At 39.3% G+C, this 25,433-nt stretch overlaps 2 protein-coding genes across 2 annotated transcripts in view; one reads left to right on the forward strand and one right to left on the reverse strand.

The window, feature by feature from the left end:
- The first annotated feature begins 1,679 nt into the window (after positions 1 to 1,679).
- spag6 (sperm associated antigen 6) lies at positions 1,680 to 7,579 on the forward strand. The gene is made up of 11 exons (XM_044339824.1): positions 1,680 to 1,908; positions 1,994 to 2,089; positions 2,174 to 2,340; positions 4,013 to 4,196; positions 4,405 to 4,610; positions 5,699 to 5,872; positions 5,965 to 6,117; positions 6,265 to 6,456; positions 6,605 to 6,721; positions 6,865 to 7,010; positions 7,427 to 7,579. The coding sequence occupies exons 1-11, from the start codon at positions 1,884 to 1,886 to the stop codon at positions 7,488 to 7,490; spliced, it is 1,524 nt and encodes a 507-aa protein (XP_044195759.1). The 5' UTR covers positions 1,680 to 1,883; the 3' UTR covers positions 7,491 to 7,579.
- Positions 7,580 to 10,371: 2,792 nt separating this feature from the next.
- The window catches only part of pip4k2aa (phosphatidylinositol-5-phosphate 4-kinase, type II, alpha a), a 30,818-nt gene continuing 15,756 nt past the window's right edge, over positions 10,372 to 25,433 (reverse strand). The window contains exons 4-10 of the mRNA XM_044339588.1: positions 24,786 to 24,938; positions 23,325 to 23,471; positions 23,194 to 23,232; positions 15,635 to 15,748; positions 15,116 to 15,356; positions 14,864 to 14,967; positions 10,372 to 14,755 (exon numbers count right to left, since the gene is read on the reverse strand). Of these exons, the coding sequence (XP_044195523.1) occupies positions 14,675 to 14,755; positions 14,864 to 14,967; positions 15,116 to 15,356; positions 15,635 to 15,748; positions 23,194 to 23,232; positions 23,325 to 23,471; positions 24,786 to 24,938 (879 nt within the window). The 3' untranslated portion in view covers positions 10,372 to 14,674. The remainder of the gene's footprint in view (positions 14,756 to 14,863; positions 14,968 to 15,115; positions 15,357 to 15,634; positions 15,749 to 23,193; positions 23,233 to 23,324; positions 23,472 to 24,785; positions 24,939 to 25,433) is intronic.

Genomic DNA, 25,433 nt, shown 5'->3' on the forward strand with positions numbered 1-25,433 from the left:
GCATTTGATCTGTAAAACTGTATATTTTTAGACATTTTTATGATTATTTTGGATGTTGAGTAGCCTAAGCTAAATTTTCACAATTACATTTTCATTTTTTAAAAATTTATATTTCAATTTTTTTTTGTAAATTGGATATTTAATTAATTTAGAAAATGAAAAATGCACACATTTTTGATGTTGAAACCACTCATCTAGGCGATTTTTTTATTTCAAATTTAGCTCTCCAGTAAAAGCAGATTCAGCCTGAATTAGTAAATGTTCACACAGAGCTTTAATCTCACTGCAGAGAACAGCTGATAAGGGCTTAATTTTTATTTTACATCAGGGCTTTATAGGCTCAGCTTCATTACCTCACAACACAGAAGCATCAAGTAATACAAGGGAAATATTCCCTTTTCGGATTTGAAACAGATGGGGAACTAATACTGTTCTCCAAGACTTAATTGGATGACAATCAATTAATTTGAATGTGTCAATTATCTCTCCGGTAAAAAAAAAAAAAAAAAAGACAGACAGAAAAGAAATTGACCTAAAACGAAACCAACAACACTCCGCATTTACATTTAGTTAAAAAACAAACATAAAATCTGATTAATGATCCAATTAGAAATTATCTTCGGTTTAACCAAATAACGTTAAAACTATTGATCAGGACAAACAGCTGGAGCACAGTATCAACAAACAACATGATTTTAAAAACACACAAATACGGTTAAAAAAAACCCCAAAAACACTGAATAAAATAAAAATGGAGAAGGTCTGGATTCTTGTGAAATCATAACAATCTAATTGCATTTGGCAAGAAAGACTTTCCGTTTACACAGGAAAGACTTATTTGATGTTGGGATTAATATTTCCTCTCAAGGAGATACATTTTGAATTTCTTTTTCCTGATATAGAAACTTAAATTGTAGCCAATTTAAAAGGCTTTGAGAAATGAAATCAGCAGCCGACTCTTGCACTTAAATTAGTCACCATGGCCAGTCAGCTGTATGGTGACATGATCAAAATGATGTCATGTTATGGCCCTGTGCCGAACTTCACTTATTTTTATTTATACGTTTTTATTGCCATTGGCAGATATAGGCTTTATAATTGCATTGTATTCTCTGTTTGCAGTGGTAGCACAGATGTAGCTGTGTCTTACAATACAGTAGGCTACAAAATGAGAAAAAGGAGATAGGCTGAATGATTGGAACGACCACGTTTCCTTCCTAATAAAGATTATGTGGGCTATCACTCATTTTAAACAGGGCCGAGCTTTGGGAAAACAACAAGAGGAACTAACCCAGGCAGGCAGGCAGGCAGGTCATTTCAGGACAAACTCCTTGAGCAGGCAAAGCAAGCAAAACTAGAAAAAAAAAGGAAAAAATCTTTTTCAGTATGAAGGATGCAGCGCCGCTCAGTGCTGACTGAGATCAAGTTAGTAACTTTATTAGACAAGAAGATGCCCGAGTTCTGCTTTCTTTTGAATCGTGTTGAATAATCATGTTGTGAAAGTCTGGCAAGTTGTCTGTTTTTTTTAGCGGGAACAAAAGACGGCGCGAACTGTTAAAATGAGGAAGCCTACAGAGCTCTCACACTGAACATTTTTCCGGGGACCACGAGCGTCTGCGATGTGCGCGCAAAATCCGAGAGTGAGTCATCTTTAGAGGAGACGATCTTCGGCGAAGCAGGCGCGACAGAGCGTTCTGCTTCCTGTGCGTTGCCACGGCAACACTTAACAACACTAACTACCTAGCTTAACCCAAACCTGGAGACGGCCAGGAGCAACAGTACACTAAATCCTGTCATAACTTCAAACTGTTTTTTTGGGAGGACGAAGATAATTAACGAGGGAAAAATAAATATTCAAGAGTCAATTTTCCAGCAGTGTAACAATGAGTCAACGGCAGATCATTCAAGGTAAGATTCATGAGTTGTTTTGATTCATAAAAAGTAGATTCAGCTTGTTATCCACGCTGTCTTTCTGTCTGTTTGTGCTCTGCAGCTTTTGAGCAGTATCAAAAATCGAGGATGCAGTTCGTGCAAACTGTCGCTGATCTGGCAGCCAGGCCACAAAACATAGAAATCCTTCAAAATGCCGGTAAGAAACCAGACAATAACCATTAACTATGTTATATTAAACTCATATCTCCAGAGTTTATTCCTCTCTCCTCCTCTCCTGCAGGTGTGATGTCCATGCTGCGTCCCTTGATGTTGGATGTTGTTCCCAGCATCCAGCAGACGGCAGCTCTGGCTCTGGGCCGCCTGGCAGACCACAGTGACGACCTGGCCGAGGCTGTGGTGAAGGAGGACATCCTGCCCCAGCTGATCCACTCTCTGGCCTCGCAGAATGTCAGTATCTCATCCTCTGGAAAGTGACTATACTGTCAGTCTTTGGAGGCTGGTGTGTGTGTGTGTGTGTGAGAGAGAGAGAGGGAGGAAAAAGACAGACAGAGGCTGTCACCCTGCAGGACCTCAGGGTCAGCCCCCTGAATGTGAGAGTGTGTTTTGGGCTAACTTGGCAGTTCGCCTGGGGGCTACTTCAGAAGCTAAGAGCCCTTTACCATGAGAGCAACCAGGCCTTTGTTTTCTCTTTTCTTTGGCTCTCTTAGCCCACTCAGAGGCTCAGAATGAAGGGCAGTGGGGTTTGTTATTAGGGGACCTTTCAGTCTCATATCTTAAAGTCCCCCACTACTCAAAAATATATTTTTCTTCTTGTTCCTTCAGTTGGATGTTTGAGCTTCACTGTGCAGAATGATGTATGTGCAGTTTGATACTAGAAGGCTGTTTTCACATTCATCCACTGAAAGTAGAAAGTTGAATGTGAAAATTGAAGTAGAAGGGGCGGGCCTATAAATACGATTTGTGACATCACAACTATTTTGGAAGCAGATCTTGGTCCAATATTCAACTTACATAAGTGTGATTTGGAAACTTGAACCCTCCAGTGCACAAACACTGAAAAATGGGTTTTACAGTGAAGCAGGAGACATCTTGTGTCCAGCAGGAAAACATTAGAAATTAAATATATTTATATATTCATAGATTCTGGATTTTTAATGGAGTAGAAGGAGTAGATGTAATTTTAAGAATTTTTAACTAGGTAATTAAACTTTTTTTTTTGCAGAAAAAATATATCAGACATAAATTATTATCCAAAGCAGAGTATTTTTATATGTCTTAAAACATGTCTGGAGGGCATCTTTAATAATCTGACACTATTCAGTTCAAATTGAATACATTTTTATTTCAAATATGACAAGAATTCAGTGTTTGATGTCCAAATTTATTTTATTTTACTACCACTGAAACCTGTAGACAAAATCACAGTGGCTACTGTTCTATCAACCTGAGATTAATGATTATAACCATGATTGTGACAGTTTTCTGGGCTGTAATGGACCACAAACATGAGTTACATCAACATGCAGGACAGCATATATATTTTTGTCCGTGAATTAAATTTTTGGCATACAGAAGGAATATGCATTTGTATATGTACAGCTTATATACAGAAACATATTTCCTTATTTGGTATAATAACAACACTTCATATTCATTTCTGTGTTTTGTCACTGTTCTTAAATGTGAAACACCAGTTTGTGGAACAATAAGATAAGATAAGATAAGACAGTTATGGCATCAGTAGCTACTTTTCTATTTTCTGGGCTTAATAAGGTCAGAAGAAAAGAAAAATATTTGATTTTACATTCATTATCAATCTAATACACATACAGCATTATGTGGGTGAAACAATCAGAAATTAAAGGCAATGTCAATAAAACATGAGTGTTAAATACATGAGATGTTTAAATAATTAATTTGTTTTAAAAAGAGAAAAGTTTAAGAAAGAAACAAAAAGAAAATCTTGATCATTTCATTGCAGCATTTGCATAGCAGGGTTATCATCAAATAACTAAACAACCTAACTAGTTTATATCTCTCAATGATAAAAACCTGGTTTGAATTTAAGTTGTTATTTCATCTCATTTAATCATATGTATATCTGTGTTTTTGTGTGCAGAGGTTCTATAAGAAGGCAGCAGCGTTTGTGCTTCGTGCAGTGGCCAAACACTCCCCTGAGCTGTCCCAGGCAGTGGTGGCTAGAGGGGGGGTGGACGCCCTGGTTCTCTGCCTGGAGGAGTTTGACCCCGGGGTGAAGGAGGCTGCCGCCTGGGCTCTGGGCTACATCGCACGACACAATGCACGTAAGGAGCACACACTGACATGCTCTGATTTCTGTCATTTAGATTGGAGAGAAATTTAATGGCATGATAAGATTTATAAACATCCATACAGCGCTGTGAATAAAACATTTAAAAGGGCTCACACTTCTCTTTCATTTACACTCTAGCATTTGCATATCTTTTATATATGTGTGTTTCATGTTTTCCACCTCTTCTTGTCACCATGCAGTGTTGTCACAGTCGGTGGTGGATGCAGGCGCCGTCCCCCTGCTGGTGTTGTGTCTTCTGGAGCCTGAGATGGCTCTCAAACGCATCGCAGCTTCCACTCTCAGTGACATTGCCAAACACACACCAGAGCTGGCCCAGACTGTGGTTGAAACCGGTGCCATCGCACATCTGGCACAGATGATCCTCAATCCAGATGCTAAACTCAAGGTAAGGCCAGTCAAAGGACAGCCTGACAGCTGCTGAAATGAAAAAAGCCTGAAAAAATAACTAAGACATGCATCCTAAATATTCATGTAACCTCAGTAAAAAGAATGATTATTGAAGATCAAGGAGGTTTTTAACAATAACAAAACAAATGCTTTTCTTTCAAAATCACATGTATTTATGATTTAATTATCCAAGCATTATATTAACAGCAGATTTGTGGAGCTGTTTCTATTTTTAAAAATTAGATACTGACCAAAAAAAATCTTTTTTTTCCTTCAGGGATTTTACATCAAATTTGGAATCTATCTCTTCTTATTGTTCTGCAGCCATTTATTCTTCCTGCTGAAGTTCCCCCTCATTCAGCTTTTAAACAAGCCTTGTCTGAATTACATGTAATACATTGCAATTTGTGAGTAGTTTGTTGGGAAGAAAACAAATTAAACAAATTAAATTAAAGTTTTATAACATCATTTTTATAACATAATTTTATTGGAAATACACTTAACAGTTGAAAATATTCATGGACATGAACAAGAAAATTTTTCAGTATATGTTTAGACTGTATATATAAGGTGATTTTTTATTTAAGGTAAATTATAAAATGATCAAGTGTAAATTTTCTTTAGTTTTTTTTAGTTAAATTGGGTACAAATTACAAATCTAGTTAAAAATGATAGATTGTGTGTTAGTGTTTTAAGGCACACCAAGATGGTAGAATAGTGATGCATCTAAAATATGCCATTGTGTTGACATTTTTTAGATCCTGCAAGCTACAAAATCTCAAGTTTCCATCAGTCTTCAAAAAACCTTGAAAACTTGTGAAATTTGAAGAAAATGTTGCATCCACCCTTGAAAAAAATTCTTTAAATTTCTTTAAGAAAATGAAGTTTTTTAGCAGGCAGTTTAAATGGTAAATATACACAATGATTACTGGTAGATTTTGTAACTTTAGAAGCATTTACAAAGACAGCAAATTCAATCATATTTAATGATGTACAATCCAAACCCAGCCGGCAAAAGTACCAGCTGTGGTTTAGAAATGTAAAAAACACAATGCAGTCATTTTAGAAATGTTGTTCTCCAATCAGAGGCAGGTGTTCTCGGCCCTCAGCCAGATCAGCAAGCACTCAGTCAGCCTGGCAGAGATGGTGATAGAGGCTGAGATCTTCCCCGCAGCAGTGGCGTGCCTCAGAGACCCGGATGAGTACGTCAGGAAAAACGTCACCACCCTGATGAGGGAGGTGGTCAAACACACACCAGAGGTATACTGCACAGACTCACACTCTGTATGCACAATTATGGATTGTCACACACACACATACACACGCGGTAACATGTCTGTGTGTGTTTCCAGCTGTCCCAAGTGATTGTGAATTGTGGCGGCATGGCAGCAGTGATCGACTATCTGGGTGATTGCCATGGAAACCTGCGCCTGCCGGGGATCATGATGCTGGGATACGTGGCAGCTCACAGTGAGAGCCTTGCCATGGCTGTTATTCTCTCCAAGGTGTGTGTGTATGTGTGCGTGTGTGTGTGTGTGTGCGGTTGTTAACAGCTAAACCCACCACTCCGACCAGAGACATTCCTCCAGGTCCTGTATGTAGGTCACATTAACTCAACCTCCTGATGTGCTGTGTACCCTCCTGTCCTGCAGGGGGTGCCCCAGCTGGGCCTGTGTCTGTCAGAGGAGGCTGAGCATCACATCAAGGCGGCCACAGCCTGGTCCATCGGCCAGATAGGCCATCACACGCCTGAGCACGCCAAGGCTGTGGCCACAGCCAACCTGCTTCCCAAGCTGCTGCAGCTCTACATGGACGCCAGCAGCTCAGAGGACCTGCAGATCAAAGTGAGCTTATGTGCTGAAATACCTTTTGTGTCACAACAGAAATCAAAGCCAAACAAACTCTTTTGAGCCACAGAGATAAAGAGAAAATGTCATTTATTTTAGAAGCATAAAACCAGTGTGTTTCATTCCTCTTGTGTCTTCTTTTCAGAGTAAGAAGGCTCTGAAGAACATCTTGCAGAAGTGTACCTACCTGCCTGCTCTGGAGCCCCTCCTCTATGATGCTCCCAGCAACATCCTCAAACACGTTGTCTGTCAGTTCAGCAAGGTGAGCGACTCTATGACCAGCATCACAATCCTGACGTCTGCTTTTTTTTTTTTTTTTTTTAAAAAAACATGTTAAACATGTTAGTTTTTTCCAGTTTTGATGGTTCAGATCAGGAAAGTTTCTCCCCTCCTCTCCTCTCCAAGGTGCTGCCTCATGACAGCAAGGCTCGCCGTCTGTTTGTGACCAGCGGGGGACTAAAGAAAGTGCAGGAGATCAAGGCTGAGCCCGGCACCCCTCTGCAGGAGTACATCAACTCTATCAACAGCTGTTTCCCTGAAGAGATAGTCAGGTATCCTGCCCACGCAAACACACACGCTTAAACACATGCTTTATTTGACATCTGAACCCTGTGTGTGAGGGACGTAAACAGTAATCAAGGAATGACTGATCACCTCACATGACTGTACAGACAGACATCATTACACAGCTGTGTGCACGTTGGTTTTTCTCTCTCCTATCACTGCCAGCTAAAACCTCTGCTTTTTCGTAGCATTTAATAAAAGAACCCTAAATGAAATTCAGCAAAATGTCCAAGAATACCACAAGATCATTAATAATCAAGGTCACATAAGAATAAAGCCAGCAAACAGAACAATTCAAAAAGCAGAGTTCAGCACTATTTCAAGGCTCTCTTGTCCTTTCCACCATTATCCTTCAGTGGAAGGTATTTACAGTATGTGTGTGTGTGTGTGTGTGTTGTTCCAGGTACTACTCTCCTGGCTACTCAGACATCTTGTTGGAGCGGTTAGAGAACTACCAGCCAGCCTGACACCAGCTCACACCACACACCCTGTTGCAATATTAATATGAAGATGTAACGTATATATATGCTTTGACAGTAAAGTGTTTTTCATCTTTTGTTTGTGTTCAGCTTTTTTTCCACCTTTAAATGCATGTTAGTAGTAATTGCATGTACAGCTTGTATTAGAGCAGAGTAGGATATATACTGCACTGTATATGGCAGTAGGGTCTCTATATGGTGTGTAAAAGATATAATAAAGGACAGGATCTTGATTAAATGTCGCCTGTAAATTATATCCCACCCCTCTGCTGGAGGTGAGGAGAGGAACAACCTTATTATCTAATCAATCTGCACTCTTATGTCACTGAATCTGGTGTCATTAAGAGGTCAAAGGTCAGATTCAGTGACAGAGCAGCAGCTCTGAAGGTGGTAGGCGGTTAGTGTGTTGCTCAGAGACACGTCAGCAGGCTGGATGCTTGCTGACACATGGATTTGAACCTGTGTCCACTTCTTTAAAACCAGCTTCCTTTACCAGAAGACTACACTGTAACTCACAAATAGGCATTTCCAGCCCATACACGTGTCGGAAAACAGACAGCTCCTCTATAAAACGTGATTTGAGATGTTTATTTTATTTTACATCGCTCGGGTTTCCATTTTTATAACGAAGGAAAAAAAACAAATACCTGATGTAATGAATCTCTCTGCCTCAGCTGTGGTTGCAGGGGTCAGAGTGCCCCCTGGCGGCCATGACCCCTCACTGCGGCTCAGCTTTGTGTGTGTGATTGTGTATGTGTGTGTGTGTGTGTGTGTGTGTGTATGTGTGTGAGTGATTGTGTGTGTGTACGTGCGTGCAGCAGCTGCAGCGCACATGGCGAGCCTCTCTTTGTTTATTGTCTGCTGGGTTGTCTCTGCTCGCTGCAGCCTCCGCCTCTCTTACCGCAGGGAGATCTGAACGTGTTGCTGCTGCAGCTGCCGCCAGCTCCTCCTCTCTAAAAATCGGAGTTTATATTCACCATTTTTTTAAATTTTATTTTAGTATAGTTATATTGTGCAGGTTGTACACTTGCAACTTTAAATTTATTCATAGCGAACTAAACAGGTTTTACAAAAACTGGGCGGCTCCTTTTGAAACTCTCCTGACTAATTAAATCAATAAATACAGAGATTGTATCATTATAAACAAATAACCTATATAGCCAATAATTGCTACCTTTATTCAGGTATATAATAAATTAAAAATGACATACATTTAATATTAAACTCATAAACAAAGCAAAACAGGATGGAACATAATCTTATTTTTCCTTATTTGTCTGTGTAAAATAGAGTCTGCTGCAAAACAAGGAAAATGAACTCTATTCTAATGTAGACAATGAGTGAACATTGAATAAAATCCAAATATTAAGACACGCAATGCATTCATTAAATACAAAAATATTATTAGGCTATAGCTTAATAGACTGATAAAAATTGGGATTATTCCAAAATAACTAAAATGTTCAAACAGTGAATTTTCGTGCGTACTGGCGATGAGAAATAATCTAAAAGCAACTCAGACTTTACAGATCAGCTGCTGGTTGAATTTCTCCTGAATGGTGAAAAACATGTTGTACACACAATAGTTTAAACATCATTGAGCTCAAATTGGGGAAAATAATTTGGGGAAATACTGATGTAAAAGTGTAGCCAGAATATTTTAAGAAAAAAAAAATCATTACTTGTCAGCAGTGTTATCCTGAATATAACATTAAAGCATTTTTCTGTTGAACTGAGCTGATGCAGTTTGACTGAATTTGACATTTCCAGTGAGTTTGAGTAATTACAAATTGATGAAAGATGTCTTTACTCGAAATGAGACAAACTAAAGAAAATATTCCAAATATTTGAAAATACTGTCAATGAAGAGTTTCTATGGAGCTTTAATCATTCATATTCATGACATTTGAAGGGACATATGAGCTATTTGGTATTCAGTCACTTTGAGTAGAAAACATGACATTATTCTAACATTTAACGTTTTTCCTTCTCCAAACTCTCCTTCACATTTTAAACTAAACGTGTTTGTTATCCTGATGCAGAAAGAGCATTTTACTGTTCGCCTCCCAATGATCACATTCAATTATCCATCTGGTTGTTATTATCATGTCGCCACATTCTAATTATTATGATCTTTTTTTTTTATTGCAAAATTCCAGTTTGCACATAAAGCAAAGTAAAATGATTCTGGCGATTACAATGGCGGTAACGAATTACGATTTATGCTCCTTTTTTACGCAGCTATAATCCAGTGTGGATGCAAATCTGCATATCTGACTGTGAGCGTGGCTCCTCTTGTGGTGATCATGACTGCTACAGGCCTCGTTTGCACCACTCTTTTTTTGTTCTATCATTATCCATGAGCTCGTCAAATAAGTAAATAAATAAATAAAAAATAAAATACAAAAGAAAAGTAAGGAAAAGACAGAAAGCGTTTTTTTTTTCTCAACACTGACGTATTTCGTTATCGTTCGTCATCTTTCAGGCTTTTTCTGTATTTATTTTTATAAACTTTAATTCAGTTATTAGTTCTAGTGTAGATAAAATTACATTTAATCACAACAGAGGCAACAACAGACTAACTATGAGGATAATAATCTAAAAAAACATAATCCCAGTATCGCTCTAGTTTTCTAAACAGAAACAAAAGAAACTGACAATTAAATTCTGCAAAGTTCCTTTTCTTGAACTGTTCGTGTTGTTGCGTTTTGGATGTCAGTTCTTATCTTCATGAAAGACGTCTGTGCGACATGTCAGCTCAAATATAGAGAAACAGGATTATATATAAAACAAAACGGGTTTTTTTTTTCTTAAAAAAAAAAGAGAAGAAATAAATATGGAACAAAAAAACAAACCATTCAAGGTAGACTTGAGTTAAGCAGAACAAGTGCTTTAATTGGTTTGAGTGAACGCTTATGGAATGGAGTGTATTATTATCATCATCATCATCATCATTAAATGTGAAGAACAATAAACATACAACATCATTTTGGCCTCTGTGCCACTGAAAGGGAACTCTCACCGACCATTGTCGAACAGCAATAAACACACACATTCACACATACACACACAGTAATGCTATAACCACTGCTATAAGTACTCGGGGCTGTTGAGAGACCGAAGCACAATCTGCAAGGTTGTTTTTTTCCTGGCCTTTTATTTTGACATTTGCATGCAAACTCTACAGATTCGATTAGTTTTGACCACTTTCTCCTCAAAGATTTGTTGATTTTAGATCATAAGGCCTAAAAGGAAAAAAAAGGACATTTTCCAAGCTCTGCAGATCTTGCCTGGCCTCTGCTCATTTACATTTGCAATTTAATTTTCCCTTAACACTTGATAAACCACATGAACACAGGGCTGTTTCCCCATAACTTTGGACAAGTTCACATATGAATGATGCACCTCGCTCTCTCCCAGTAAACGTCGAAAAAAACTCAAAAAAACAAAACAAAAAAACAACAAATTGAGTTCAAACAAACAGACACATTATATGATACACAATGTTCTTCAAGCTCATGTGGGGAGGTTTTGACTGCTGAAAGACGCTTTTGGCAAGTTAATGGTGCAGCAGGTTGACTGGTGGATGAAGCAAGGATTAATTTCAAGGTACAGCAGCAGGGCATATGTGTTTAATTTGCATCTGTTTAAGTCTGCCATTACACCTTCCTAACACGACATCCAGAGTTAATATTCCTCAAAACAAAACAAAAAAACAAAACAAAAAACAAAACAAAAAAAAAACTCACTCTCCCAGCATGCACTGCTCTGTTTTCTACACTTGCTTAAGTCTGACTACACGGAAGCCTGCAGGGCCAAACTGAGCAACCTATGTACAGTATGAGCTATATGTGACAACAGAAACAAAACAGCCCATTTATAGAGAAAGAACACAGAAATATCAACGAACCACTGACTCAGGATGAACTATCAGCTGATAACCTCCCTGATAACAAGCAGGCTGATGGGAGAACTTTAAAAGATGTGAAGCACAAGAACAGAAATCTGTGTCAGAAATGAACAGGAGTAAGTGAAATCTTGGACAAACATTAAAAAAAAAAAAACATATTAAAAAAAAAAAAAATCCTGAAATGTGACTGCATCTGTGGTTAGTGGGTAAATGTGATGAAGATGACAGTCTCCTGAGGTGGGGGTCAGTTAGCGAGGACGAACACAACAAAATACAATCACGACACACACATACACACACACACACACTCCACGATTGCACATCCACACACACACATTCTTTAAAAAAAGGCAGGACCAGCGTGACTGAACAAGGGAGTAACATGAGCACAGACGCCGCCCTCGCTCTGAGGAGGAGGAGGGTAAGGGTCGCCCGTACACACTGAATAATCAGAATGATGGATTTGAATCTACAGAATCGGAAGCGATCCACCATCTGGAAATTTAACACAGCTATTCACCTTTTTTTTTTTTATTGGTTAAAACACAATCATTAGAATGGTTTAACATTGAACTGACTGGATAACATGAACGAGTCTAAATACAGAGGCGCTGGAGTGGACGAAGGGTTGAAAATAAAGTCGGGAATAATGCATGTCAAAGTAAACACCCTATTATTAAAATAACCTTTTACCTTTGTTTTAAAAAAAAAAGATTACAAAATATAAAAATTAAATAATTTCGGAGTATAAAGGCACACATCTTGCACAGTGTATACAATGAAAACACTTATTTAAAGCATGGTAGGGACTATTACGCTGAACAGCTCACAAATCTGGTTAAAGTGTGGGGACACAAAGAGAACCTGAACAACACCGACTAGAGAGGGGAAAGGAATTCCTGTGACATGCAAGTTTTTTTGTTTTTTTTTTATGACTTTTGACTTAAGTACACCTATAGTAAGCATTGTATAAATTCAAGCAGTATCATTCTTCATTTACCACAGCACCATCATTCACTCCCAAGGGTGGCTCCTTTTTTTTTTTAAATACAGCTATATCTCATGACTAAAATCCAATGTAAAAATATAAATGTGAATATAATCTATGATATCTACACAAACATATTGTGATGGAAGCTTTTTGCATGGGTAAGAATAGTCAAGGAGGACGACTTTACTTGTTTTAGTTGGTTATCCAGAAGTGATACACAACATCACACGCACAACAACGTTTCGCACTTACATACAAGTATATTGCATTTCCCTTGTTAAGACCGTATCAACTAATTGGGGTCGTATTCGTAACATTTGGTTCCTTTCCTCTTGTGCAAAATATACAAAAAAACCAAAACAACAAAAAAAAAAAATCTCAAACAGAAACAAACAAAAAAAAATATTACCACATCAATTCATAAAACCGCCAGATTCAAACACAGATAAACCACCTTTAAAAAAACAACAACACAAACAACGATGAATAACAGACTCACAGCTGAGGTTAGAGAAGAGAACGATGCTGTTGATGTTACTAAATGACTTACAACATGTATCTTTACATCTGTAGCTACTCTTCCCAACCTCCCTCTTCCCCTTTCCTTTCCCCCTTTTTACAACTTTTGAACACTGACACACACACCCGGCGTTGGGTGTGTGCTGGTACGATGCTGGAGGTAAACTGCCTTCCGTCTGCCCTGAACGCACAAGCACGGCCACGCTGTCGCCTGCTCCTAAAATCCACCACAGCCCCCCTGCCGTGGCGCACTTCTAAAAAGGATTGGAAAAAGGTTAGTTTACGAAAGAAAGCCCTGTAAACAGAACTCGTCTGCTTTCCTGCTCAAATATTGCAGTAAATTCTTCCCATCCAATCCCTGCGGATCTGTAAGAAGTGCTCACAGGTTAAGAACGGTGGAGGAGACGGGATTTAAGATCAGGCATCTAAGATTCAATTCTAAGAGAGCCAAGCTCCTTTTCCTCTTTGTTGCAGCGCATGTAACAGAACAAGAGCTCCTAACCTCGAACGACAAATAAAAGTGCAACATTTTTGATTTTACTCATAAGGTGCTGATGGCAACAGAAACTTAAGGGCTGCTGATGTTTCAATCTAAACAAAGATATAACAAGGAGTGACTTTTACTCTGAATCACTACAGCCGCACAAGACTTTTTGAGGTCATTCCCTGCCACAGGAACAGAAACCAGACTACATAACAATGCCCAAATTATTCAGAATGAATGCAAGTAAATGACACCAAAGAGAAATTGTGCACTTGAATCCCTCTTCTTCTCCTTGCTTCCCTTAATCACTCTTAAATCACTGTGTATCACAACAAAGCACTGAGCGACACAGAGGAGCAACTAGTGCCCCTAAACAAGCGTTATAATTTACCGCAACAAGTGAACTCATCTCAGCTGATGAGAAATGTGTGGCAAGAGGATGACCCAGAAGCTCAAGCCATTCACTGTACATGAAGAACATGGGAAGAAGGGGAATGGTCTGAAGGGTGAGTGATGGAGGAGGAGCCCGAGTGGGAAGATTTGTTTGGCTGAGGACTTGTATAGCATTTGTGTGGGGTGGGGAGGGGGGTGGGGGGTCTGGCTGTTGGCCTATTGGAAGACTGCTTCCTACTCCCTGACATTAAGCAATTGCATTAGGCGAGGCTCAACATAAACTTCCTCTTTGCGTCCCGCTCAGCCGTCCCCTTGACCTCTCACACTTATACCACAACATATCTTCCCCAACCTCCCCCTGAACATCATTAATGAAAGACGTACACAAACATCAACTTGAACAATGCAGGGTGTTGTATGTTGTGTTAGAGGCAATAAAAAAAAGCCATATTTCCACATAAACAACCATACAGACAAAAACAAATCATATTAAAAAAAAAAAAAAAAAAAAAAAAACACAATGAATTGGACACTTGCTTTCAACACCCTTATCATCCAATGTAACACATGAACACAACTCAACAGAGGAGAGGTTAAATGTAAACGAATGATGGTTTTTTTTTTTTTTGTTTTTTGTTTTTAGCTGCAGAGCGTGGCACCCCGCTGAAAGAGAAAGAGGAACAAACAGGGAGGGATGAGGAGAACGCATGAGGGAGAGAGTGATACGAAGCCATCACAGCACCTTTTTAATTCAGCCTCTCGATGTTTTTTTTTTTTTTTTTTTCTTTTTCTCTCCATCACGTATCTTCTCCACCCTACTCCCCGCTTGCCCTCCCTTTCCCATGTGCCTCTGTGCCTCCTGTTGTTCCTGGGGGCTATGACAGGATAGTGGTGATGAAATCGTAAAACCTCTTGGAGTACTGCTCTGGGTTCACTGTGGAGATTTCAGCTCCGGCCTGCGGGGAGAAACAGAGACAACTATGTATTTGCCTTGTGATTCAGTTTTATTCTCATCAGTATTTTTATTTATTCGCATTACTGTTTGAAATATAGCGGCTTCATACCCCGTGTTTGACAGTCTTGGCAGCGTGGGCGGCTTTCTTCTTGGCATCGTAATGCTGCAGGATGTCTATGACGGCCATGAAGTAAACCTCCTTCCTGGGAGCACCTGTAGTTCAAAACCAACGCACTCTTTTTAAAGCAGCAAGTCTGACAAGTACAATAAAAGCCCAGCAGGGGGAGCTCTTAGTACTGCATTTATTATGTAGCTGTTGAATACAACCCTCACAATACAATGGCTGCAGCTGGACACTCACTTTCATTGCTTTTGATGGCGTAGACGTCAATGGTAGGATCAAATTCTCCGGGTGACAGAGGCTTGCTGCTGTCCAGGGTGTTGCTAGGACTGTCAGGGGGGGTCCCAACGCCCCCTCCGTCACTCTCGCCCTCCTCTTCCGCCTCATTGTCCTCGCTCTCTACCTCTTCCTGCTCTGCTCGCTCCACATCGTGGATCCCCACCAGCAGACTGTAGTCCATGAGCTTCAGCTGCGCCAGGAACTGAGAAAGGTGGGAGAAGTTAGGTGAGTAGTAAGAATGGGAGGTGAGCATGGAGATGGGAGAAGCACGAGGGTTTGAGGAGGGAGGGAGGAAAGAGAAGGATGGAGGGAAAACCTACATCTTCATCAAAAGCTACTGACACCACCATGAGTGCACTATGGATTTCTAAACTGTAAATCAACCCCATAAAAAAATATTAATGATGTTAGTGTTGAACTCTTTACGGTGATCAAACATAAAGCCTACATTTTTGATCATATCTTATGTCGAATACATACCTCTACATCTTTCCTAAGCTTCTCCAGGAACATTTTCTTGTTTTCGTCATCAATGTAGATCTTCTGCCCATCATTGATGAAGTCATTGTCCTTGTAGGTGGGCAGCTCCTTGGCCTGCCCATTAGTATTGGAGATTAGCAACCAGATAAACAACAGTCAAAAAGCACAAGACAAGACAGTTCAAACCTGAAAGACGCAGCGGACCTGGGAAAAAATGTGACAGAATTCTGGTGCTTAAATCAAGTGTCACTCTTCCTTTAAGAGGATGAGAGAGTGTACATAAATATCAGTTCAACCACTCACATGTAAAACATTAAAAACACTACATATATATACACATTTCTTATTTCTTTTGAACTAATCGAAATCAGTTTCAATATAGTTATATATAGTTTGGGATATTTGGTATTAGGGTCAAATACTGCAGTAGCAACATAACATTAACTAAAAACAGCAACACCAGCATCAGGGTTCTTCATCCTTTTTCCCCAGAATAATTAAAAACATTAACAATCTAATATACTGTAGATGTAATTAATAGAACTAGTTGTCTTGTTCAACTATCAGAATCAAGGTGTATTTCAAAATGCATGACAGAGATTGATTTCTAATCTTAGAAATTAGTCATCAACAGGCTTTTTAAATGTATCTCCCTGAGAAGACAATCCTGCATGTTGAAACACCCCACAGACATAAATGAGGCTTTGAACCTGTGGTTTGTTAGATAAGCCTGTCTCAGATTCAGCCAAATACTATATAAATATATATATATATATATATATACACACATTACTGCTAAAAGGAGTTGGCAACTGTGTACAGGCAGTCTGTACAAACCAAGGCTTACCTCCTTACCAAGCTATATGATTTGACTGTGTAATACAGTACATGCAGCATGCTGACAGCAGGGTACAGATCCAGTTGATGCATTATTATCAAGCTCACATTTTTTCTGTGTTTTTCTGTACACAGAAGCTTAGACCGTTTTTTTTTTTTAAAAAAAGCATCTGTTAGATCAGTACACTTTGTGTCATGAGAAAGAGGACGTTTAACTCGAAGCCATGAAACGTCCTCGTTGGCACTGGGATGGACTCTGAAAAGCATCGGTTCTCGTCAGTATGATAACAGAGTATATCCCTGCTTGAGGGATTTTAAATCAACTTGTGAGATGCTTTTCAGAACCCAAGTTGTTTTTGCATGTAATATAAACTCTCTAAAGCAAACGCATCTTTGCGACGGATTCCCACTCTTCAGCGTACAAGCATAATGAAGGAGTTTCCTATTTAAGTTTCTGTCAACTGGGATGAATGTTCTTCTAAACCAGGCTGCTGCAAGACTGCCAGCAGCCTGTAGGGGGAAGAAGTGCTATGTGAGGAGAGACGGGGCCTAATTCTGAGTCACTGAGGAAAAAAGAGAGCAGGAAATGAAGTAACAGGGCAGCAGCAGCAGCAGTTTAGCTACTACAGTGTTTCTATGGCAGCAGGAGAAGAGCAGCAACACATAACAGCACTTTGTAGCTGTAGAAATGAGCTCGGACGACACACACTGACACATACATACACATACAGAATACACCTTTACACAGAACACGAATACATCTCACATAATAGGACATTTGAGCACATATACATACAGACATAGACCTCCAATTTGCAATAAATGAGATGTACAACTGGGTCGACTGGATATAGATGCGACAGAAAGGTAAATGTGGACGAAACGTAAAGCTGACTGCAGAGTGGACAACCTGAGAGCATTCTGCAGCTTCGTCAAGCCTTTCAACTTTTACTACACATCCATTTTTATCTGTCTTTATTTCCCTGCCTTCCATTCTCAGTCTTTCAAACCGGTTCATGACATCTTCTGCTTTCTTTCAGGCACGCATAGGATTCAGTTGACCTGTCGTTGAGTTTCTCTATTATACCGACTGCATTGAAATGACTGACTCTTAAGTGGTGCACTACACTGAGGTAGTAAGTAGAAACACAGTAGGATATATTAGAGGCAGGAGGAAAAGGTGGGTTGTTGATGAGCTTTGTGAAGCTGTGTGACAGGTGAATTTCTCCGTTGGTTGGAAAATTAATCTTGGCCTTAGACAACATACAGGTGTCTTGCTCTCTCAGGACAACAATGCCTTTCTGTGGGATCTGTGGTATGCTCACTGATGGTATGCCTACTGATGTTGACAGGTGGGGATAATATCAAATTAGCAGGTTCAACATCAGTGATATGTAATTCATAAAGTATAAGCTGTGGCTGTAACACATCATAGCAGAATTCGTCTGAACTGTTTATTACTATTCATAAAAAAACTGTGATTGTCTCTTAACTTCTTATTTATGTGGAATTGTGATGCAATACTTTGATAAGTTACTAGCAAACTAAGCTGATTCATATCAACCACTTCAACATGCAGGGTGACATGAATCAAGCACTTCATGTGTTTAGTCAGAATTATTAAATGTGAGCACACAGTGTATATTATTTATGGATAATTAACTGTTTGGGTGTGTGAGAGTACGACTTTCTCTTGAAAACAGAAGAGTTCAAGAGTATTACTGGTGAGTGGGCATAAAAAATAAATAAAATGTGATTCAAATAGTTCTTTTTTTTTTCTGTTTCCTTGAACTTGAACATTCAGTTGGCAGTCGTGTGCTGGACAATTTTTCGGAAACAACAGTTAGTATCCCCCAAAATTAGAAACAAACTGAGGCAGAATAATTGCCATACTCACCCGGGGATGCCAACAATACCAACTGCTTACAAAATACTTCTTATCTCAGAAGCTTATGGACATAAAGAATACTAACCAGAGTCACACTGCCTTTGGGCAGACATCCGGCGCATACTGTACAGCTTTAAATAAATAAATTTATAAATAAAGCCTCACAACTGACTCATCGCTTACATGAGCTTTTAACTAAGGCAACTACTCATCGACTGCCAGATAAATGTTATTTCACAAAACAAAGTGTTTTGGCAGCAGTGGGGTGCAGAACACAGAGTCAGGAAATCTCATCTGCACTGTAATGCTTTTAAGTTACAGGTTTTATGCATCATATGCTTGACTAGTTTAGATGACAAATCAAAATGTGTACTCTTCTGTTTTTATTCCTGGCAGTGGTAAGTCTACACAAGTCAGTTAACACTGTTTGCTCATCAATTTGTGAACAGAAACATTGTAAAATTTTGTGTAACTAAGAATATTGTGACTCTGCCTGACAATTTCAGTCTTTAATTGGGAATAAAAATGCAAACAAAGCGAGCTCTCCGTCTAAAATACATCATCTTTCCTGCAATGTAATGTCTTTGTATTTAATTGCTCTTTCAATCACTGTTTACTGCTGTCATTCTGACCACACAGTTGGTCCTTCCCATTCAAGCTGTCGCCTTACTCTTCCACCTCTTGCTCTCCAGTGTTTCAAACACATGTTGGTGCCGTTGAGTGAATGGTGGCAACAAAAATGAACTGTCTGGCAAAACTAAAACTGGACTTGCTGACAAGTTGAGCATACAGTGACTTTAAATGGATGACAAGTGTGCAAAATATGGCCTTTAAATAACAGTGTATCAGCCTGGAGGAGACGAGAAAAAGAAAATGCTTGGCCGTACAAAAAAAATAACAATAAAATAAGATTGGTTAAATAGATCATGCCTGGTATATGAGCCCTGGTTCTCTTACATCTCTTACGTGTTTCATGGCGCAGTAAAAGCGCGTGGCAATCCGCAGTGTTTGCAGCCTTTGCTGAACGTTACCAGATTTGGGCCGCGGGGGCACATCCTCTGGTGGGGGCGGCTGCTAGAAAAGGGGGAGCGAGGGAGGGACGGTAGGGGTGGAGGAAAGGAGAGAAGAAAGGAGAGAGGAAGGGAGGAAGGAAGTTGGAAGTAAAGGCAAAGTGTTTAAAATGTAACAGAACACAATTGGTTTTTCAAATTGGTAGAGGGTTGGAAAGGGCATCAACGCGAAAGATCCTTTTGATCAGTCAAGATGTTTACAGATGTCATGATGGCTGGGCCAAGAAAGTGTACATCAGTGTCCCAACAGCTCCATCCCATGAAGTGTAAGGATTTTTGCAGTAATACTATTTCCATATTATTAGTTTCATTTATTAATTGGATTTTAGAATCTTTCCTTAAAAATGATTCCTAAACATCAAAATTTAAGAGTTATATTTAATATATACATGACTGTTCTGTATGCACTGGTGTTAATTTTGTTGGGCAAGGTTCCTGACACTTACACGTCTGATAAAGAAGGGGAGCAGCCTGGCAGAGCTACTCTGGGACTACGCCGAGCAAGGACTATGAACTAATTTGTATTCTGTGAACCTGCATCCTGCCAACACGGTATTATTTTTAAGGGTTTACCATTACTCTTGTAGGGGCTACCAAACCAATATCAAGGCAGTTCAAACACAGTCATACAGGCACATTAAAGCCATGTGCCCCCAGCGGAGATACCAGTCGGTGCTGGTGTGAAGAGAAAGAGGAGAGTAAACAAAAAACAACAAACAACTGTAGCAGAGCGCTACCGAGCAGAAACCTGGTGCAGACACAAGTGGTACTCCACAAACCAAGGACCAGTAGCTATTTCATAACATACAAACACAACCTCTATATTTTCCAGGCCACTTAGCACAAACTGTGATGGCACGATTCACCCATACCAGTGTTTGATATATTGTGGGTCATGGACCAAATTAACCTAGTTTGGGCTCTGGTTTCAATAATTTGAGGATTAAAAAATTATCTGGTAAACCCACAGACTACCTCCTAGATAAACTGCTGTATGTAAATTGTGTCAGAAAGCCAATTGCTGCTGTGTGACAGCCAAAACCCTGAGACAGCAGCTAAAGGAACCGCAAAATTTATTTTACGTAAAAAGAAAAATACATGTCATATGTGGGTAGAACAGAACATGTCCACAATGTGCAACAGAATGGGGGCTGGTGTTCATACACATTGGAATGTGTTAGAAATAATGTAACTTCAAAAAAGATGCAGAAAAAACATTATATACCATGCAGATGCATGCATGAAAGGGAGACGGTCATGCAGTCAGGAGAGAACCCTGCCATGCTTGTTGTTTGTGTGTGTGTGAAGCAATTTTTTACACACACTGTACCTTCTGAACAAAACACACGATCTTCTTCTTTCACTTGGCATGATGCATCCCTTTTCCTCATTTTCATAGGCAACTGCAGTGTGTGTGAGTGTTCGTACTTTCATGGCTCTGAGTCAAGAGCCATGAAGTCCAGTCTGAGTCTAGACTTAAACTAGTGAAGAATCGTCTGAAGGCAGCGCATTCATTCAAAGCCACGAGCACTTTTAGTGGGTAACTGCAGGTAAGTTAAGCATGTCTTTCTTTTTTGTCTGTTTGTAGGAGGGTGTTTCATGTGGAGAGACCATCATGTCTTTGTCAGATCCTTGTCTTTGATCTGAGCTCTAGTTGTATCTTTGAGATCTGTTGTGAGTTGGGTGTAAACATATATGCACATTCAAAAGTATGTGGAGTACTGTATTCGGCATTCATGTAAGTAAAGTGGCAATTAATGTATAATGCTTATTAGCTACATTTCACTAAAGGTAAAACAATCACAAAATTCCTCAAAGACTTACAGCAATAACTTGTACTACTTTGTGAGTTAAGAGTCAGTAGTAGTCAGTGTAGGACAGTAACATCTTCATTTATGTTAAAAGGTTGTCCTATGGCTTGTTAATCTCTACTGCTAGCCTGTAAATGGTGTTTCACACACAGCTGAGCTACAGACAAAAACAGGTCACAAAGTTGGCTCACGTGTGTGTTAAATCCTCAGCTGCTTTGTTTTTCCACTCATCAGTTTTAACCCCGATGTTTTGTTTCTTCTTCTATTTACACTAGGCTATATTTAGTTCAGGGATTCCCTTAAGTCTTCCGTGCCTCACTGCATGGTGCCCCACGGTTAAGCCTCAGTAAAAGCCGGTGGAAAGTTCACACCCCTCCGCCTCCCAATTGTGACACTCATATATAAAGCGTTTTTACTTTCAGACAAACCTCCAAACACTTATATTTGGACACATGCAAAAAAAAAAAAAAAAAAAAAAAGTCACCGTGGACAAGCAATTCATCCCCTTCCAATGTTGCTGAGCTGACAGGTCAAACCAACAGCACCCCAAAGTCACAGTGTTCAGGGACGCTGTCTGCAGCTTCCATCATTCGAAAGGTCAAAGCCTTGTAGCTAAAAGAGGATATTGTTTACGCCTGGTAAAATATCCATTCTAATTTTAAGCTAATAAAATGTTACACAATGAACCATCAGGGCCTCCACGATTTCAGTTTTTACACGTGACTTTGTCCAAGCAGCCAAGAGCCAAAGACTGAAAACAGCCAGTCTCTCACAACAAACAACAACATTTTCATCAACATCAAAGACACAAAACATCTTGCTCATATACACTGCTCAGACAGACAGACACACACACACACACACACACACATCACCCAGACGGACAAACATGTATATGGAAAACAGGACTATTCAAAATCAACATCTGATTGAATAAAACTTGAAACTAAACACATACCCAGACACACACAACCCTCAATTTTTCACACACAGACAGCAAGCAGGGGAACTGGTGGAACAGCAGAAGCGAGGTTAGAGGGGATGAAGCAAATAAAGAGACATAAATAGCGTGCAGGGGCTGGAAAGGGGATGGGGTGATGGAGTAGGTGCTAATTGAAGGAGATGAATATTTGCTATTGTCATAGTCACCCAAAGGGAAACAAAATAAGACACAAAAGTTGTGTTAGTTGGGCCTTTGGGTGATGACAGTAAGCTTGAAATTGTTTGAAGCTGTGTTGGTTATTGAAACCACTGGAAACACAGATTGTTCTCTCTCTCATTCTCATTGTCCCCATGGCTTTTAATGGAGTTTAAACAGAATCATGAACACATTTTTAAATACAGGACATCAGTGTTTCAATTAAATAAAAGGTAAATTGTTCCACAATTGATTTTTGGTATATTTGTACAAAAATGTTCATGTAAGCTCCATGAAAGGTTATATAGAAAGACATTTTGGCATTGTTTATTGATTTATTTGCTTTATTTCCTCCACAGCATATAGAAAGTGGGATTTTACTTAACTAAGCGCACAAGAGGGGAAAAAATTAAACTTAGAGAATAACAAAGCGGTTTGCATATTGACATGGAAAAATAGGTTGTCAGTGTGGATTGATACATTTATGGCGCATCAGTCGGTCGGTTCTGAGAGACATATGAGGGACGAACGCCTAAAATATTCCAGAAATGCTTTAAAAACATGTTGGAAGTTTAGTTTCGTTTGTAAATTTATCACATTTCTAACTCTTGTTGTGCTGATTTAAAACCTTTGTTTACTTTGCTTTGTAAACACTTTGAGTTTATTCTTTTATTGAAAAGTATTGATGCTTTAAACAGGCAACAACAATAATAATAATATACAGTAAAGGTTAAGAGATCCTGACTGTGCCGAGTTTAAAGGTGTGTGTGGGGGGTGTATAATAGTGAACAATTGCTCATGACAGATGACTGTACCTTCTCCTTGTCGCTGGCCTCTCTTGCCACAGTGGAACCCTAAGAAAAAAAAAAAAGAGAGAAAGAAAATCACTCTCTATAACCCAATTGTTACTAGTAGCACTGGGTTTTGCTTTTCTCTCCCCTCTTACCTTGAGATCATATTTTTTATAGACGGAAAGGCGGTGGGAGAAAACATTGCGTGTAACAATCATGTAAGTTGCATCTCCATCCACGGTGAGCCGGTACATCCCCAGAAACTGAGGCAGCAGAGTGTTGCCATGGCACTCCACAATGAACTACCAAAAGAGAGCAAGGAATTTTAATTAATGCGCCTTTTATACTCACAATGGATGCTTACTGCCTGCATTAGAAGGGAGCCAGAATGTAAGATGTAAGATAGAAGATTTGACTTACTGTTGCTCTGTTATCAAGTGTAGGATAAATGGAAAGGAAGGCCATAAGGGCTACAGTGGTTCTGGATCATATGAGTCCTGACAATTCTTTTAATTTACTGACCAATTAAGAACCAAAAGCTTCAGTGCAAGTTTTTATATGGCATCATTAATGTTGAAATTATGCCACCTGGCACAAATCTGAGAAATGCTTGACTTAGAGGACAAGTTCACAATTTTTTAAGTCTGTCTTAAAATAATAGTCAGGTGTCTATATGAACAGTGAAATAGGTTTTCCTCACTGTAATCATTCCTCCTGTTCATACTGGCTATTAAAAGATCCCCTTCAAATGTGCTTTCAATGTAAGTGATGGAGGCCAAAATCCACAGTGAGTCCATTCAGTTATTCTGTGCAAAAATGCATTGAAAGGTTGATGTGAAGCTTACATGAGGCTTCAGCAGTCTGAGTTAGTCATATCAAGTGGATATCTGCCACATTTGCAATCTTTTTAGTAACAAACTCCCTCTTTGTGTTTCCTCAGACAGTGTTTCCCTGTTGAGCTATAGTGGAAGTATAGTAACAAAAAGAGGGACTTTGGCACTAAAAAGACTGTAACACTGAACATTGATCTACTTGATTTGACTATGACTGAAGCTTCATATTAGCTTCAGAGTAACTTTTAAATAAATTTTTGTACAGAAGGAGGACGGTGGATTTTGGCCCCCATCACACATCGAAAATGCATTATGAAGGGATCTTCTAATGGCCATATGAACAGGAGGAAATGAGTATGGCAAGGAAAATCTTTTTCAATGTTCATTTGGGCTCCAGACTGTTGTTTTTAGACAGACTTGAAAAATTGTGAACTGGTCCTTTAATATTTACCATCAACTCCAACCCTATCCTTTTTAGGTCATGGTGCTAAGTGTTTCAAAGAGATACAGCCACTGTAGATTGACTGAATAATATACAATATTGTGCTTGTGTATGCTGTGTAAGTTTGTGATGCAGGTAGACAGATGAATATTTAAATTATGATTGTGTGTTTATACTGAAGTCCCATTATATAAGAGCACCATCAGAAAAACAAAGAATGAAAATGTTTCTGAAGTTCTCTTTGTTTCAGTTTCAAAATGCTGTTCCTGAGGTATTTTGTTTCTACCAAGGACACACTGTCATGGCTTGCATCTTTATAACGTATATTATGGTAATATCACCTGATGGTACTTCTTTAGAATGTTATGCATCTCTGCCACATCCTCGCTGCTGATGGTCTTGATGACATAGCGTTTGTCATAAGAGGTGTGGAAGCGGGCCCCGCTTCGTCCCTGGGCCTCGCTGTTCAAGGGAGCACTACGTGTCAGAGAGTTCTGCGAAGAGCAAAAATGGAACGGAAAAATACTTATCATCTTCATCAGGATGTACACACTGAGATACAGAAAGTTTGTCTCCTTGGTGTTTTGACAACCATTGCTCATACATTATTTGCACTGCCTTCAGAGATCTAAGATAATATACTTATTACTCATATTTTACTTTCTTGAATGGTCTGTGTCACTAAATACAAAAAACTTTTTAGCAAAGAGCTCATTTAACTATGAGTCACAACCCAAATTGGCCTCTTATGTTAAAATAGCTGGCAGTTAAAAACATTTGGTTGAATGCTCTTTCAGTGTATTTCATGAAGCCCACAATACAGCATCCCCTGCGTGTATCCTCTTGTTGTCTGACCTTCCACTCATCAGTCTAAACATGTGGGGATCTGACCCCACGTCTGCTGCCTGTCCAAACCTACACACAGACACAAACAGCTGCTGTCCAGACTTTGGAGCTCAAAAGTAACATGATCCAACACCCCTGGCTCA

The sequence above is a fragment of the Thunnus albacares genome, chromosome 21 (genome assembly GCF_914725855.1).
Source record: "Thunnus albacares chromosome 21, fThuAlb1.1, whole genome shotgun sequence".
NCBI classification, from domain to species: Eukaryota; Metazoa; Chordata; class Actinopteri; order Scombriformes; family Scombridae; genus Thunnus; species Thunnus albacares.